Below are 17,754 nucleotides of genomic sequence, written 5' to 3' on the forward strand. Positions count from 1 at the left end.
ATCAGTCACAAAACAGGCCTCAACAGATACAGGATGATAGAAATAATCCCCTGCGTCCTCTCAGACCACCATGGAGTTAGGCTGGTCTTCAATAACAACAGTAACGACAGAACACTCATATACACATGGAAGTTGAACAACGCTCTACTCAGTGAAAACTTGGGCAAGGTAGAAATAAAGAAAGAAATTAAAGACTTCTTCGAATTTAATGAAAATGAAGGCACAATGTACCCAACTTATGGGACACAATGAAAGTAGTACTTAGGGGAATACTCATAGCTCCGAGTGCCTGCAGAGAGAGACTAGAGAGAGCACGGACCATGTGAAGCTCAAGAGGAAGTGTGGACGCTTCACTCCTTTTTAAAAGGGGGAATAAAAATGTCCATAGGAGAGGATATGGAGGCAAAGTTTAGAACAGAGACTGAAGGAAAGGCCATTCAGAGCCTGTCCCACTAGTGCCCCATATATATGTGTATACACACACACACACACACACACACACACACACACACACACACACAGAGTCACCAAGACTAGGTAAGATTGATGAAGCTAAGAAGTTCATGCTGGCAGGAACCAGATATAGATGTCTCCTGAGTGACACAGCCAGACATGTCAATTACAGATGTGACTCTAGTAGGAAACCACTGAACTGAGAACAGGACCCCGTTGGAGGAATTGGAGAAAGGATTGAAAGAACTGAAGGAGTTTGCAACCCCATAAGAACAATGCCAACCAACCAGAGCTTCCAGGGACTAAACCACTACCCAAAGATCTGACCCATGATTCCAGCTGCATATGTAGCAGAGGATGGCCTTGTTGGGCACCAGTGGAAGGAGAAGCCCTTGGTCTTGTCAAGGTTGGACCCCCAGTGATGGGGAATGTTGGGGTTTGGTTGTAAGGGGGTGTTCATGGGGAGGAAACACCCTTATGTGGGAGGGGGAGAGGTTAGGGGGAGTATGGACAGTAAACTGGGAAAGGGAATAACATTTGAAATGTAAATAAAGAAGTATATCCAATAAAAATAAATAAAAAACCAAAAAACCAGAAACTGAGTACTAGAGAAAAGGTCCCTACCATGAAGAAATCAGCAATAGAAGAGCAAAGGATCTAGAGATCAAACAAAGCCATTAAAATTACCATGGTAAATCCTTACTTATCAGTATTATCTTTCATGTAAGTGAAATTATATAATGAAAAGACAATGAATGGTTGAATAGATCTATGAAACTAAATACATGAATAACAACAACAAAACAATATGCTGCCTGTAGGTGTTTTATAGCAGTTTCCTAGGAAATTAAAACCCAGTTTGAAGAGAAGATAAAGTTTAAGACACGGGTTATTAGAAGAGATAATCTAAGTGGGAGGTAAAAACATTCCGTCTTTCAGTGAAGCTCCTTAAACGCAGGAAGTAAACAGTAAACGGTTTCTGTAAGTCCCTGAAACCGACCAGATATGGTACAGCTCTCCCTCACCAAGCCTATATATATAAGCTGTAAAGACTGCTGAGTGAAAACGTTGAAGGTGGGTTTGTGTCCCCATCCCAAAGGGGCTGGAAACCCCAAAGCAAGACCAACAGTGTCAACTAACCTGGACCACTGGGAGCTCCCAAAGACTAAGCCACTAATCAAGGAGCACACGGAGTCTGGTCCAAGGCCTGGGCACATACTTAGAGATGACAGCTTTCTCTGGCCTCAGTGCGAAAGATGCTCCTAGTCCTGTAGAAGCTTGACACCCCATGAGGGGAATACATGAGGGGGGGTTCCCTCTCAGAGCGGAAGGGGAGGGGGAACAAGGGGAAGAATTCTGCAAGGGAAGATGGGGCAGGGGAACAATTGGTATGTGAATAAATTAAATAATTAAAGTTAATTAATTTTTTTAAAAGACTGCTCAAAGATGCTCTGAGGCAATCTGAGCTGCCTAGACAAGGCACAGATCAGTGGAGTTATCTGGAAAGGACTCTATAACTGTTGAAGTGTATTATGCAGTGTTCTTCAGGTGTCTGGTTTCTGAGCTGTCAGTCCTCCTGGGGTGGGCTTTGGGTCATTTTGTTCCTCTGTGAGTAAAGCAAATAAAAGTCATTTTAAATAAAAGTAATTGAATTGAAGTAGTGATGGAGAAAATTGTAGTAATTAGAAGTTTAAGGAGAAAAGTAATTGAGGAACTTTACTGTAACTTTAATTTTTTTCAAAACATTTTTAATGATGGTTCTTAAATGCTTTAACCTCCCTTGAAGCCCACCACCCAGCAGAAGTAGTGGGGAAGAAAGGATACGGGGCAGGGGATGGGGTGGGAAGAGGACCTGCTTAGAAAGGTCCTTTGGAGCAATCCCCACCTGTGTTGTCTGGAAACTGGCAGCTCAGTTCACAGGTTAGCAGGCAGCAGCAGCTCTGTCCACTCACAAACAGTTCATGGATACACCAGCAGTCCAGTGCAGTAGAGTCTGGATAGCAACAGCAGTGAAGTGACCTCGAGTCAGCAGGAGGGACCTGGAGGGATGCCGGAAATTCTCAGCTGTGCCTCTCCCAGGAAAGGGAAGATCACTGAAGACTTGAGACTCCGAAGAGTTACACAGCTAGCTGTCTGAGCAGGCCAAGCTCTCTCTCCATCCCTCTGCGGAGTCCTACTTATACCCTCCAAACTGCTGGTGTATCCATGAACTGTTTGTGAGTGGACAGAGCTGCTGCTGCCTGCTAACCTGTGAACTGAACTGCCAGTTTCCAGACAACACAGGTGGGAATTGCTCCAAAGGACCTTATGTATCCTCCACATGCCTTGCCCCAGCGCATGCATCTAATCAGTTCATGGAAGCAGCAAGAAACTGCCGTACACTATGAAATGTAAGGTGGACCAATATAGGTGTGTCATTAGCAAAGAATCTTTCATCAGGTGTCTTTCATGTATACTTGCTTTAGCAGAACATCCTCTCTCCTGTGTCTGCTTCAGCAAGCATTCTTTCACGAGTCTGCCTTATCTTTTCACACCTCTGTCCACTTTAATGAAATGTTCCTTCATGTGTTTGCCTCAGCAAAACACCATCCAACTGACTTTCCAAGGAACCCTGTACTAACTGCATTTATGGGAAAAGCAGTGGAAGGGAAGCTTGTGATGGGGCAGCAAACTTTCAGAGGGGCAGCAGGAGGATTATGGTGATGTCTTCTCTCTAGACCACTGAAAGATGAGATAAGTGAACACGACAAATGTTGTGTTAAGCCCTTGGAAGAAGATAAGACCTGTCAGCACAAGAAGATACATGTTTTTGATTTTCATCTCATAGGAAACATTATTTCAAAATTATCCAGTTTTTTTTAGAGGTTAGGGTAAGAGCCGGTGTGTGACATAAGGATGTGGCCTTTGTGGCTGTTAAGTTGCTGTTGAGACTTAATGCCTGGTCGTTACTTTCTTTCTAGTTCTATTTAGCACCATTTTCTCCATTGTCTGCTCCAAATGGTGTAGGTAAGTATTTGGGCATTTCTTTTGGAAAACTGACTGAATGCCTCCTCAATAAGCATGAATTTGCCTACAATGTTTTTTTTTTTTTTAAAATAGACATGGCTCTGGTATTCTAGAATCATAGAACAGCAGGAACAAATGGATTCATGTCCTTCTGCAGAGTTTCACATGTAAATTTAGTAATTTCTCCGATATTCGATTCCTTCCTCAATTAGTGTGAATTATAGGTTAAAAAAATGAGACACTTTCAAACCTAAGATTCATCAAAATGCACACTTACTAGCATTCCTTGAGGTTTGCAATAAAATGGATTTGAGATTTAACTTAGACTTTGTTCTAGAGTAAATTGAATAGAACAGAAACAAAAATTAAATGCTGTAAAACCCTGACTATCAAATAAAATAAAAACCAGAATCATTCTATGGGCATTTAAAATGTATTGCACTGAGAATGGGACAGATTGATAAGTGAGTTGTTTAACTTGCAAGAGGCCCAGGCTTTATTTTAAGTTGGGGGTTTTGGGGAAACAGGAGGTGGCAGTGTGCGTGTGTACTTGAATGCTTGTGTGTGTGTGTGTGTGTGTGTGTGTGTGTGTGTGTGTGTGTGTGTGAAGGACAATAAAGACATAGTAAAGGGTTATGTTGACTGATGAGAAAACCTATTGATTTAAAAGCTGAGTATGGTGGTGTATGCCTGTAATCTCAGGGTGAGGAAGACGGCACAGGGGAGGGAGGCCACCTGCATACCAAGTTTGAGGCCAGCCTGGGCTGCATAAGACTCTGTCTCAACGAAACAACAAAAGTATTCCTGAAGAGCATTTGTGTATGGATAGTAGATAGAACTGAAAGGGCTCTCTGTATCATGGTGACTAGGGGATGGGTAATTGCTCATATGTGTGGTAAGACCCAGGGAGTTCATGTTCTAGTGAGTTGTTGTAATAAGCTGTGGGATGGAGCACTCCAGTTGTAAGTATGTTCCAAGGAAAATGGTTATTCTGGGGGTGAAATGAATAGTTATTACAGGACAGTGCCAAGTTGTGCATGATTTCTCTTTTCATCATCCTGAGCCAAACTGTTTATTCTGAGAATATAGAGCTTCTAGAAACATGGAAGTCCATGAAAAGCCGTATACCCTTACTCCCCAGAGTACTTTAGTATCCATCCAATTTGCTGCTTCACAACAGTTCATCATTGTGCTCTCTCCCCCAAGGACAAGTGTAGTCAATCCTTCTTGGGCTTGCTTGATGTGTAGAGCCTCAATACTCATTTTCAATATGACTCATTTGTCAAGCTTCATATAACAGAGTTTGAATAACTTCCTGGTTGCCACTTGTCAAAAGGTATTTTTTGTGTATATGTGCTAAATGACCCTTTTGATTTGTTTTGCCTTGTACCTGAAATACAACAAGACAAGGAGGCTCTTGACTCTTTAAATTCAAGCAGAAAACAGCTTCATTAAGGCTTATGACTTTGTGTTCTGGGGCGCAGGGAGACAGCTCAGAGTAAAACACTTGTTTAGCCACAGCATTGCCAAGGAGGACATTGAGGGCATGTTGTAGGTAGATGTCATTATGCAGGTGAGGACTGGCACAAGTTAGGTCAAGACCATGATTCGACAGGAAAACCAATAAGGCGGGGACAAAGCTTTTGTAAGGCTGGAGAGAAGGAGAAGGAATCAAGATGGAGACAGAGAAGGATGAGCCAGATCCAAGTGGTCTTGAATTGCCAAAGTAGTTAGGATGAATTTCTGTAAGCAAATTTATCTTATCTAGGTGGGCGGTTTATATCCTTATCAATCTGTTGTGAGTTTATTGTGTGAATGTATTGTAGATTGAGAATTTAACATGTAAATCTGATTGTTAAGTTGTGGTTTGTTGAGTCTTGATTTTAATGGGTTGTTAAAATCAAGTTTATAGCTCGATGCTATAGAGTTTATAGCATAACTATTAGGGGGCGGATTTTGGGAATATAAACAGACCAGCAGCAGAGAATTACAAGAGGGTAGCTGCCACTGGGACCAGGGGGTAGATACTAGAAATGTAAGCAGAGTTCATGGTAAGAGAACTGAGAGATAGGTGGTCCTTGTATGAAACAGGTGTGGTAGTGACCTGCCTGGGAACTAGATGGGTAGAGACATTGCTGCTCCGGGTATCGTGGAGCTGCTGAGATAAAATATAACTAGTTCCAATGGCCTGCTAGAGCTGGAACTCATGAGAGAGCGACCGACTGCCAGGGTACGTGAGGGCCCCGTTCTGCCCTTTTTTATTTTTTATTTTTTTAATTTTACTCTTACTTATTTTAGCATGGCACTAGTTGCATCATGTTTTGAAATTCATATTTGTGGAGATAATAGTGAGGTAGCCTTGACAGAAAAAAAAGTCAAGTTTGGAAACATAATAACTGATCAAAGTGATATTTATTTCAGTCTGGTTTCATATTTTATCATACGGTGCTTTTTAAAAGATTGAATTAAATTTGAATTTTCAATTCTTTGAGCTATTGTGAATATTTAGTTTTTTGCTAATTTGAGGTTCTACATCAATATATAACATTACAAATTATTCATTGATATGCATCTGATATGCATTATGTTGAAATATAATGGTATTACGTTAAAAATTTACTCTTGATATCTATGATTGAGTCAGTGACTCCATATATGGTTTAGAGCTGTTATTTTACAATAGATGTTAAAACAATAGGTTTTTTAAAATATTAATTATATTTATTTGTTCTCCACTTATATTGTTTTGTCTGTCTTAGTCACTTCTTAAGAACTTCACTGTGTGATTAAACAATTTATTAAGGGGTTGAGTGCTCCTCATTAAGTATAAAGATAAATCACACTTTTCATTTCTTTTTGGTATGAATTTCTAGAAATTAGAATGGAACTATACAAAAATATATTTTCTAACTAAATTGTTTTACTAAAATAAATTAAGATTTTTACAGCATTGGATAATTAATGCATATTATTATATAGGCAAAAATCATTTGATTAAAAAATGTGTGCAGTTCATTGCTGAATATGTAAACCTGAGAAGAGTGTGACAAAGTCTTCAGTCAGTGTTGTAAGTCTAGTGCAGCATCTTTTGATAGTAGGGTACAGAAAATGTTCACCAGATTCCAGTGCTGTGCCTCTAGCTATGAATTACTGCCTCAGGAAACCAGTAAGGTCCTCTGTTTCTTTTGTGTAAATACTAAGTAATATGGCTGCATAGGTAATACTGCTGAAAGTTGAATAGGGGAGAGATCTGGCAAGTCATGGCTCTGTGATAGTCCTACTACGAGCCATAGTTTTCTCCTCTGAAACCTCTGATCATGAATTTAGTTTCAGAGTTTGTATGTAAACAAGTTTTACTTCCAGTGTTTAAATGTGTTAATGAGGCTTTAGTGCTTTCTGTATTTGCTTTATTTATGTTTTTACTTCCTTAAGTCAGGATTTGGTAAAGTATATATGAATATGACATTTTTGTATATAGATATTGGTAGTTAAAAATTTGGTGTTCATGTATGTATATATGTATATGCACACACACATGTATGTAAATATGCATGTTTATAATGCTCGCTTTTCCTTTCAGGGAGCCTGACAGATGAGGGACACCAGTATTGTTATAAGCTAGTGGAAATGAATTCAAAAAGTGGTCCAGGCCTTATTGGCTTAGGTATTAGAGCTTTACAAGACAAGAAGTATGAAGATGCTATCAGTCATCTAACAGAAGGTAATGAATGTATACCATGTGGCATATTATGAGTGTATAGGTAATCAGTCTGTAGGGACTATTAGCCTCATGTAAGGAGATTAACTAGTATGTATACACACACACACACACACACACACACACACACACACACACACACACACACACACACACACACACTCTGGAGCCTGCGTCTTAGATTTGAATTTCAACTTTTCAATGTAAGAGTGTGGAAAAGTTCTACTTTATGTGTCACAGTGACACCTTAGAAATAGAGAGGCTTAATTTAGTCATCCTAGGTGTGGTGTTTTGGATAAACTTACATTCAAGCTGAGATATGTCTGACAGAGTGAGGAGAGTTGATTTACTGTGTGTGTGGTAGAGACAGTGAGGTCAAGGAGTACATTTATGGATTGGTAGAGCTAAGAGGAAAACTTGCTCAGGGTAGGTCTATAATTAAGGCTTGAGGATGGATTTTGGGTATGGGACAGGACAGGAAGTAAGGTTGAGCATGGCCTTATAAGCATTATTCAAAAGCTTACACTGCATGCTGAGGAGAGTAGGAGCCCATGAAAGCACAGAAGTATTATACTCTGATTTGCAGTTTTAGACAGCTGGGGGAGTAGATCAGTCAGGAAGTGCTTGTAAGTATGCAGACATGAGTTTGATTCCTGGAACCCACAGTATTTGTGATTACCTCATCCTTCTAGGCTTGAAGGAAAGCCCTCTCTGCATAGCTGGGTGGTGTCATCTAGCAGAAGCCCAAGTCAAAGTGCACAGACCTAAGGAAGCTATTCTTTCTTGCAATCGAGGTATTCTTGATGGATTTTGTGTTTGCACATAATGGGGACTGATGCTGTTTGTTTTGGTCAACTTGAGAAAGATACTATTGTTACAATGGACTTTTTTTTTTTTAATTTTAAACTTGAGGTTGATTTAAATTGCACTGAGGAAGAGAAATCAATGACAAATCTGTATGAATGTTTGGTAGTATATTTGTCTGTATGTCTGCTAGTATATTTATCTTTAAGGTGTGGGGTTAGGTATGGATGTTCAGCCTTTCCAACAAGAAATTTTTGGTATGGTTAGGAGTTTCATGAATTCTTAATGTGATAGATATAGATGAGGGATAATTCTTTGTTCTCAACCCAGTTAGTTGCCAAACTTCTGCATTCAAGAGTGGATTCTAATTCAGCCTCTCTCCTCTTCCACTGCCCTGAATTTGCTCACTGCAGAGGACTAGTACCACTGTTATTCTTAAGTGTCTTTAGTTTTATTGTATACCGTGGGAAGATAGAGGTCTTAAATTCAGGTGTTTAGTTTTAAATTCAGGTCTTTCTAGAAGAATGTGAGAGTTTATTTGTGTTTGAATTATTCATTTCTCTCTATATGTTATAATTATATATGTATTTATAATAGGAATTTTGCTCACTGTATGTACAGTGTATTATGGGTTTTTTTTTTAAGAAAATCTTATATTTTTAAGATTGACTCTATGTTATATATATGGGAAAGTCTGCATGTATGTCTATGCATCATTTCATGCATTGCTTGTGGAGGGCAGAAGGAGGGTCACAGGATCCCCTGGAAAAGGAACTATAGATGATTGTGATCTGCCCTGTGGGTGCTGGAAATCAGACCTAGGCCTTTTGGAAGAGCTGCCAGTGCTCTTAACTACAGAGCAGTCATGCCATTCTTTATTAAAAGTTTTCTTTTTAGTCTGCCTGCCTTCCTTCCTTCTTTCCTTCTGTTCTTTCTTTCTTTCTTTTGTTCGTCCCTTTCTGCCGTCCTTTTTTTTTTTCTTTTTTTTTCTTTTTGTAAGGATACATGTACACATGCCATAACATAAGTGTAGAAGGCAGAGGATAACTTGTAGAACTCTGTCTCCCTTATCTCATGGTCCAGGGCACTGTAGTCAGATTGTCAGGCTGGGCAAGCACCATTGTCTTTTAGCCTGTCTCACTGGCCCCATGCCATTTTCAAAAACCAAGCAAACTGAATCTCTGGAGCTTGCGTTCTATGTTCTTAATCTTGTCAGCTCTGAAGACCATAGATAACCTCGGTGCGTCAGGTGGCAGTCTTCATCAGAAGAATCTTTGTCTTCGTCTGAAAGCAGAGGCTTTGCTTAAACTCTCAGACTGTGCATCGTTGGAGGAGGCAGTGCATATCCTTGATCAGGTATATAGTCTGTAGTCTGAACCTTCCCTCTCGGGTTCTGCTTCCAGGTACTGGGTGCCAGCCTTCTTTCCCGTTACATGCTTACCACCATACATTCTGAGTTACATTCACAAATTTAGTGTCTGTCTATACTCTCAGAAATCTTTGACACTCTTAGACCTCCTTGTTATCTGTGTGCCTACGGTTAGTACTTCAGTAGTTCTCGTGATAGCTTTGTTTCAGTGCCTGTTCTCCCATCTCGTTTCTGTCCTTTTGAAGTAGCACTACTTGCTTATTAACAGTTTAGGACTTTTTCCTTAGAAAATGTTTTACAGATTATTGAACAATTAATAACTAAATAGCTTCTTGTTTAAAAATGTAATGTTTGCCTCATCCACAGATGTTGGTTTGTTTTTAAAAGAGGGAACCGATTTCTTCAGGCTTTTGAAATTCCTTAGTGAGAACATAGTGGGCAGATGATGATAGTGAGAACTTTGGAAGATATTTATTGCAATTTTTTAAAAATCATTGCTTTGTGTATTTCAAAGGATTTTGCATTCTATGTCATTTCTTTAAAGTGACATCAGCCATTGGCCTCCTTCAAGAACTCTTTAAGTATTGGGATGTGGTGGTTCATGCCTGTTAGCCCAACACAGATCTCATGCAGAATGATGGTCATGAGTTTAAGGCCGACCTGTGGTGCATTATGAGTTCCACGCCAGTCAGAATCACATTGAGACCCTGTCTCAGAAAACCTAGCATCTCTACTTGTCTTTCCTCAGTGTGTACCTTGTGTAGATGCTTCATGAATACCTTCCTAATGCATAGAGAAAAGTTTTTAAAGGAATTTATATTTGCATATCTGAAAAAGAAAACTTGTTGAGTGCAAAGCATCATGTCATGCTAGAAAGCACAGAAACTATAAAGAACCACACTAAGGAGACATGGGAACTGGCTGGAGACATCATAGCTGTCCACCAATGGCAACAATGCATGTACTGTTTAATGTTTAAATATGTTTAAGTTCCAGTGCAACAGTACCACAAAGAAAAAAAATCAGAACAGCTTGTTGAAAACACATTACTGAGTATAAGGGACACACTGTAAAGTGTGAGAGCATTAGTCATGCCACACTATGAACTGCTCAAGATAGCCAAACAGATAAGGGAACTTTCTCTTGGTTTAAGTACTATGTGATAAGGAAAAGTGCTATAATAGACTAGAAAGCTCCATTGTATAATCTTAAGTGAATAAAGAGGTGTAGGTGTTGAGGATCTGTGGCTTCCACAGGTAGAAAAGGTAGTCTGACCCAACCATGACAAATAGCATATATCAGCAGAACATCAGACCCAGGTCAGGTCAAGCATCTACCCTGCATGTTGACACAGGACCAGAGAGAATGTCAGGCAGCTCAAGGACATTTACTTCATAAGAACGTAACATTGTAACACTATGCAAATGGTCTGTCACAGTTAGACTGTAAAGAAAGCAGGAAAACAGAAGGGGACCCTGTTCTTTAAAAGTTACTTTAAAACTTAAAGGAATTACCATCTAACTGAGATATATGTAAATTTGGCTAAAATATTTCTCTTAAATTCTTTGAGTCAGCTCGGAAATCTGATGCTAAGAGAGCCATACAGTTGGCTTGGCTTTGGATCTGAGAATGGTAGTAAGGTTGCCATTTACAAATAACTTTATCTTAGATGTGTATGCTGAAATAGCACAGACAAGAAGTTATAGTAACTGACATTTGTTTAATTCATCTGAGGAGTATTAGCAAAATGGTGGATATATACACGGGAAAACAGCATCTGAGTTTATGATTCTGTAGCTGGGTAGCAGTCATGCAAAGCTGCTCTATTTGAAACGTCCCCATTTGAATGCTGGGAACTGGATAGTGAGGGGACTACCCTCTGACTCCATCCTCCCGACCTTGCTCTTCTGTGCTTCCTAAGTAGAGCAGACACCCCCAAGCTGTCTGGAGAGCCTTGTAACAACTATCCATTGTTTCTCATCTAGCTTTCTGACACAGATAATACCCCGGGACTGCTGGTTCTCCAAGGCCTGGCCTGTCTGAATACAGGTGCTATAGACAAAGCTACAAAGGTTGGTCCTTTTCTTTCAAGTGGAGTACTATTTGAGGTCTAAAAGAGGGTTTGGGGATTTAGTTCAGTGGTATAGTATTTGTCTACAAAGTTTAAGGCCCTAAATTTGGTACCAAGATCCAAAAATAGAGTAAAATTAAATATAAAATAAAAAAACTGAACAAGATAGCCAACTAAGAAATTAAACTCAAAAGCTATTTTAAAATATTTTATTGTATTTCATGTGTTTGGGTATCTTTCCTGTATGTATGTTATGCCATGTTTGTGACCTCAGAGGTCAGGAAAGAGCATGGATTCCTGATGGTTAACAGCCAGCATGTGGGTGCTTGGAATTGAACCTGGGATTCTGGAAGAACAACCAGCACTCTAACTCATGAGCCATGTCTCCAGCCCCATTGGTTTTTAATGGTTTTTAATGGAATTGACAAGTGTCTCCTCCACAGATCATGGAAGACCTTGTAGCCTCTTACCCTGATCTGTCTGAAGCTCACGCTCTTGAAGCTTATGTTCATTTTACTAAGAAGGACTATGTGCAAGCAGAAACGAGGTAAGACTTTGTAGGTTGCCTGTGCTCCAGTAATATCCTATGATATTTTGGGAATAATCACAATAACTCAAAATGGGCTTAATGAAGGTCTAATTGTAGATTTCTGTGGCACGTGTGTGTGTGTGTGTGTGTGTGTGTGTGTGTGTGTGCGCGCGCACGTGCACGCAACCCATATGCATAAAATAAATAAGGAAATTCCCAAATCAAAAGCATGTCACAACTTCAGAATTTAGACTATAATAAGCAAAAAATTATGTTATTGAAAAAGAGCTTTTAAGAAGCACAGGGCCAAATCTTACTTTGGCTAAGTAAGCATTACGATGAACTAGTTAGATTAGAAATTCATTACAGAAAAATGTATAGTTCCTATGCTAGAAGTGAAATTAAACGCACACACACACACACACATACGCACTCTTACACATTCAATACTCCTTTTCACTTCCCTTTGGTGATTTAGTTTCCAGAGAGCACTGGAGAAAGATGCTGAAGTTGCTGAATATCATTACCAGCTTGGGTTGACATACTGGCTCATGGGTGAAGAAACAAGAAAAGACAGAACAAAGGCTCTTAACCACTTTCTGAAGGTAAACCAGCACTACTGCTAAATGTTCTGTTTAGAGTGGAGATTTGTTAAACAATCAAATGGTGTCAGATTAGTTATTTAAAATGACTAGCTACTGAAGTATCTTTTCAAATTTCCTGTCTAATAGAAGAGGTTTTGTGAGAGTATTCTGTCGGTTTTTGTAGGTAAAAATTTACATGATGAAAATATAAAAGTTCTGTTTCAGAAATCTGTGTTATAGAAGTCTAGCCATGGTGACTGTGGAGGAAATGCTCTTTTAGCTGATGACTCTGTAGTTTGTGGTCCATACCTCTAGATTTTTAGCTTACTGTTTTTATAGGCTTTTAACATCTATGTCTTAAATTCTGATCTTCTCAGGAAAGCGTAGTAATTTGACAATGGCTTTAATTTTATATTTGTTTTTACCAAAGAACTGTTAGTTTATCATGTCTAATTTTTGCAGGCAGTGTGGACCAGCTTTTGCTTCTGTTTTAAATTTCATACTAAAGGATTGTTTGTCGTAATTCTGTACTTTTAATCAAGCAGTTTCTTTCCTTTAACCAGTGTGCTGTATCAGTGCATATATACTATGTGAACTTTTAATGCTGCATTGTCGATGTTCCTTTCCAAGGCCGCAAGACTGGATGCACACATGGGTAAAGTTTTCTGCTACCTAGGCCATTATTACCGAGATGTGGCTGGCGATAGAAATAGAGCCCGAGGCTGTTACAGGAAAGCATTTGAATTGGATGACAGCGATGCTGAGTCTGGAGCTGCTGCAGTTGACCTGAGCGTAGAGCTTGAAGACACGGTCTGTCTCATGACCACTTTTGTCTCTTAGTCTTTTACCCTAGCATATAAATGGGAATGGTTTTTATAATATATTTACTTAAAAGTTATCATTGTTTTTTCATTTTGTTCATAGGTAAAAAGAAATATCTTTGTATTTGTTTATAAACTACATTTTCTTTTCAGTGGTAGATAGATACTGAATTACTTGTCTGTTTTCTGTATGTGCTCTTACATGGCTATACACTTGGATGCGTGGCTTTCATGGGTATATGTGCTTAAGTGTATGGGCCTGAGGTCATTGTCAGGTGTCTTTTCCTGATACTTTTACTCTTACTTTTTGAGAGAGGACTGTACACTGAACATGAAGCTCACTGGTTCAGCCAGGATGCCTACTAGTGAGCTTCAGGGCTCTGTCTGGTCCCCATCCCTGTTCTACAGTGCTGGGGTACAGGAACCCTCCCCATTTCAGCTTTCACATAAGATCCTTAGATCTGGCCTCAGTCCTTTCTAACTTCCTGACTTCTCATTTATTATTAAAATTAGTTTTACGTATTTCATTGTAAATTAAAAGAACTAGAAATGGGCACTGAAAGTTTGTCTGTTTCTTATGTATTATTGCTCTGTATTTTTATATTTGGTGTCCCTGACATTGATATTTTCTCATTAGGAAACTGCATTAGCGATCTTGACAGCAGTAACCCAAAAGGCAAGCTCAGGAGCAGCGAAGTGGGCGTGGCTGAGACGAGGCCTATACTATTTGAAAGCTGGTCACCATTCTCAAGCAGTGGCTGAGTAAGGTGTCTTACTATGTTTACATTTAAACAGTGTAGTGCCTGCTTAAATTTCCTTGCTAATCACAGGACCTTTATAAGTGGCCTCTTACCAAGATGCATGTTGAGGGAAAGGTAACAAAATTTACTAGATTAATTGGGTGCTTATTGCCTGCAAGGCAGTAGAATTTGAAGTGGTTAAGGCCTGTACTGTGGAGTTAGCCAGTTAACTCTCTGTTGGCATCATAATGCGGTTAGGTCTCTCAGGAGACATTTCAGGAATAAAAGCTGAGATCTCTGCTCTTATATTGATAACTGTTGGCTTAGGGAAGGGAAACCTTTGCAACTTGAAGGGTGAGGTTCATATGTGATTGATTTTAAACATTCGCTTTGAACTGTATTTCAGGTGTTCCGTAGGAGGCCTGTCAGGCTGATAGACTGACAGTCAAACCGAGATTCCCACTTATCCTGGCAGGTTAGGAAACTGGAACTCTGTCAGATAACAAAGAAAAAGGCATCATGGTCAGCATTTTCCCAAAAGAGCATTTTGTTCTTATTTTTTAAAAATTGCTTCACAAAGTTTTCTTACTATTAAAAACATTCAAATTGTAAAAGTAGGAGGGAAGATTGTTTTAAGTTCCATGTTTGCAAATCAGAGGACGTATGGATGATTTGATTGTATTGCTTAATTTATACATTCCTTTTAGATGTGGATGTAGTTCTTTAACTTTTGTTTCTTAAATGTTTAAGTTTACAGGCAGCATTAAGGGCGGACCCCAAGGACTGCAATTGTTGGGAGTCATTAGGAGAGGCATACTTAAGCAGGGGTAGCTACACAACGGCCTTGAAGTCCTTCACAAGAGCCAGTGAGCTCAGCCCTGACTCCACATACAGTGTGTTTAAAGTGGCAGCCATTCAGCAAATCCTAGGCAGGTATTCGGAAGCCATTGCACAGTATCAGCTGATCATTAAAAAGGAGGAAGATTATGTGCCTGCCTTAAAAGGTAATTTCTTTTCAAAACTTCCTTTTTGAAAATTTAATAATACTGAACTATAGAACCTCTAAGTAAATTTTCTACCTACATATATTAAATAACTTGAAAATAATAATAAATAATATAGCAAGTATCTGACAAAAATTTCTTATTAAGAATTTCTTGGTTTGATTTGTTTATAAAAGATCAAGTTTTGTTTCCTCAGCAGTTCATAAATGGTAATACATAGAGATTTAACTCTTAGACAAACAGAACAAAAGCTATTGGACCCCAAATATATCTTCCAAATAAACTTCTCTGATGCTATGTGTCCTAGTTGGGGTTTCTACTGCTGTGAAGAGATACTATGACTACGGCAACTCTTATAAAGGACAACACTGGGGCGGGCTTACAATTCAGAGATTTAGTTCACTGTCATCATGGCAGAAGCATGGGCAATGCAGACCATGGTGCTGCAGAAGTAACTGAGAGCTCTGGATCTGGATCTGAGTGTGGCAGAGAGACGTAGTGATACTGGGCTTGGCTTGAACATCTGAAACTTCAAAGCCAGCCCCCATGGCACACTACCCACAACAAGGCCACACCTACTTCAACAAGGCTACACTTCCTAATGGTGCCACTGCCTGTGAACCTTTGGGGGCCATTTTCATTCAAACCACTATGCCATGTTTTGTTATTTCTATGTTCCCAGAATATCTTAATCCTTTTTATGTTATAGTAGCTGTTACCCCTTCATAAACTGAAGCCTGCTATGTGAGCAGGTCTTTTTCAGCTCCTGGGTTGTTTTGCAGCTGGAATCACTTTTCTTCTTTTTCCTCTTTCCCTCTTTCCATTTATAAAAGTTTCCTCAAGAGAAAGAACTTATGTTTATGAAATATTTCCTGGCACTTGAGGAATTTATTATTCTATTTAATTTTTACTGTATTGTTACACAGATTTTAATATAAAAGGTCAAATACTGCTTTTAAGCAGGCGTCTGTAGTTAAGGCAACTCTGTACAGATAACTTCCTCTGAGTTCAGTGCTTTTTTATTGCAAGAGAACCTTGACATTTGAGATCATTTCTAAATGTATCAAGATTACATTTAGAGATAATTTTATAAAATAATACTGTTGTTTTATGGGAAATGTTCTTAAAAGAATGACGATTTATCTAATGTTGATTCTAAGTGTTTGTTTTGTATATCTTAATGGTACACATCGTCATCTCACTGCAGGTTTGGGTGAGTGCCACCTGATGCTGGGGAAGGCGGCCTTAGTGGATTTTCTGGACGGGAAAGCTGTGGACTATGTGGAGCAAGCTCTGGGATATTTCACCCGGTTAGTACCATCTTTGTTTAGCACTCTTACTTGCTTGGTAGTATAATAAAGCTAAATTTAGGATACAGTTTTATGCCTATGCTGCTAGATATGGCAATTATTCAGACTGTCAAGCATAAAGAATAATAACAGACTAGCCAACTAATTCTATAGTATACAAACTGAATTAACTTTACGTGTGGAGAAAGACTTTGTTGTGGTCTTTGTAGTGGCTGTCATGCTGCAGAGAGGAGGGACGCAGCAACTACTAGTAGAACACCCTCTTAGAGGCTAAGGGAAGGGAGTGATAGTGTCCCTTGATCCTGACATGGTGGCTCTCGGCTACAACTGACAGCGGAGTGGAACTTCTCATATGTAGTGTGCTTTCACTCCTCAGCAGGGTCTGTTTCAGCCTATAGATGGGCTGAAGGTAAAACAAGCTTTCCCATTAATCCTGGAGAGAAGCTGTAAGACAAAAGTGGTGAATCTAGTAAGAAAGAATCCGGGAAATTTAGATGTAAAATGTTATAGAAATGTAATGTATTATTTTGTGATAGATGACTTTAAATAGTCCACATACTAGGTAGGGGTCATGGAGATGGCTGTCAGGTAAGAGTAGGTAAGAGCAGTTGCTGGGCGAGTATGAGGACCTGTGTTTAAATCCCCAGCACTCATGCTGGGTGTCTGCACATGTGCCTCTAACTCTGCTGTTTTGGAAGGCCCAGCCCAAGAAGCACAGAGTCTTACTGGGTGCCATCCCAGTTCCAGAAAATGTGACAGAGAGGGATAGAGCAGGATGTCTGACGGCCTCTGTAGTCAGGTGAACACGCGTGCGTGCGTGCGTGTGTGTGTGCGTGCGCGTGTGTGTGCGTGTGTGCGTGCATGTGTGTGTGTGCGTGTGTGCGCGTGTGCGTGCATGCGTGTGTGTGCGTGCGTGCGTGTGTGCGTGCGTGTGTGCGCGTGTGTGCGTGCGTGTGTGCGTGCGTGTGTGCGTGCGTGCGTGTGTGTGTGCGTGCGCGTGTGTGCGTGCGTGCATGTGTGTGTGCGTGCGTGTGTGCGTGCGTGTGTGTGTGCGTGTGTGTGCGTGTGCGTGTGTGCGTGTGTGCCTGTGTGTGCGCACGCGCATTTAAGAGCACACACACACACACACACACACACACACACACACACACAGAGGCAACAAGTCTACAGATTATCCTGGTACAGTGCTACATGCCTTTAATCCAAGCCACTTGGGGAACAAAGGCAAGAGGAGAGCGACTTCAAAGAAAGTCTCAGTAAGATCTCAAGAGCAACTGTACCACTGAGCTGCTTGTTTTTGTTTTGTTTTTTTTTTTTTGTTTTGTTTTTTTTTTAAATTAAAGCT

At 39.9% G+C, this 17,754-nt stretch overlaps 1 protein-coding gene across 12 annotated transcripts in view; it reads left to right on the plus strand.

Annotated features, from left to right (window-relative positions):
- Nucleotides 1-17,754, plus strand: part of Skic3 (SKI3 subunit of superkiller complex) — a 113,295-nt gene that overhangs the window by 38,199 nt on the left and 57,342 nt on the right. For all 12 annotated transcript variants that reach the window (XM_087617429.1, XM_087617447.1, XM_087617439.1 and 9 more), the window contains 10 exon segments: nucleotides 7,040-7,180; nucleotides 7,870-7,971; nucleotides 9,198-9,337; nucleotides 11,336-11,422; nucleotides 11,865-11,968; nucleotides 12,429-12,555; nucleotides 13,165-13,344; nucleotides 13,993-14,117; nucleotides 14,846-15,099; nucleotides 16,307-16,409. In XM_087617429.1, the coding sequence (XP_087473555.1) occupies nucleotides 7,040-7,180; nucleotides 7,870-7,971; nucleotides 9,198-9,337; nucleotides 11,336-11,422; nucleotides 11,865-11,968; nucleotides 12,429-12,555; nucleotides 13,165-13,344; nucleotides 13,993-14,117; nucleotides 14,846-15,099; nucleotides 16,307-16,409 (1,363 nt within the window).

The sequence above is a fragment of the Rattus norvegicus genome, chromosome 2 (assembly GCF_021556685.1).
Source record: "Rattus norvegicus strain SHRSP/BbbUtx chromosome 2, alternate assembly SHRSP_T2T, whole genome shotgun sequence".
Classification (NCBI taxonomy): Eukaryota; Metazoa; Chordata; class Mammalia; order Rodentia; family Muridae; genus Rattus; species Rattus norvegicus.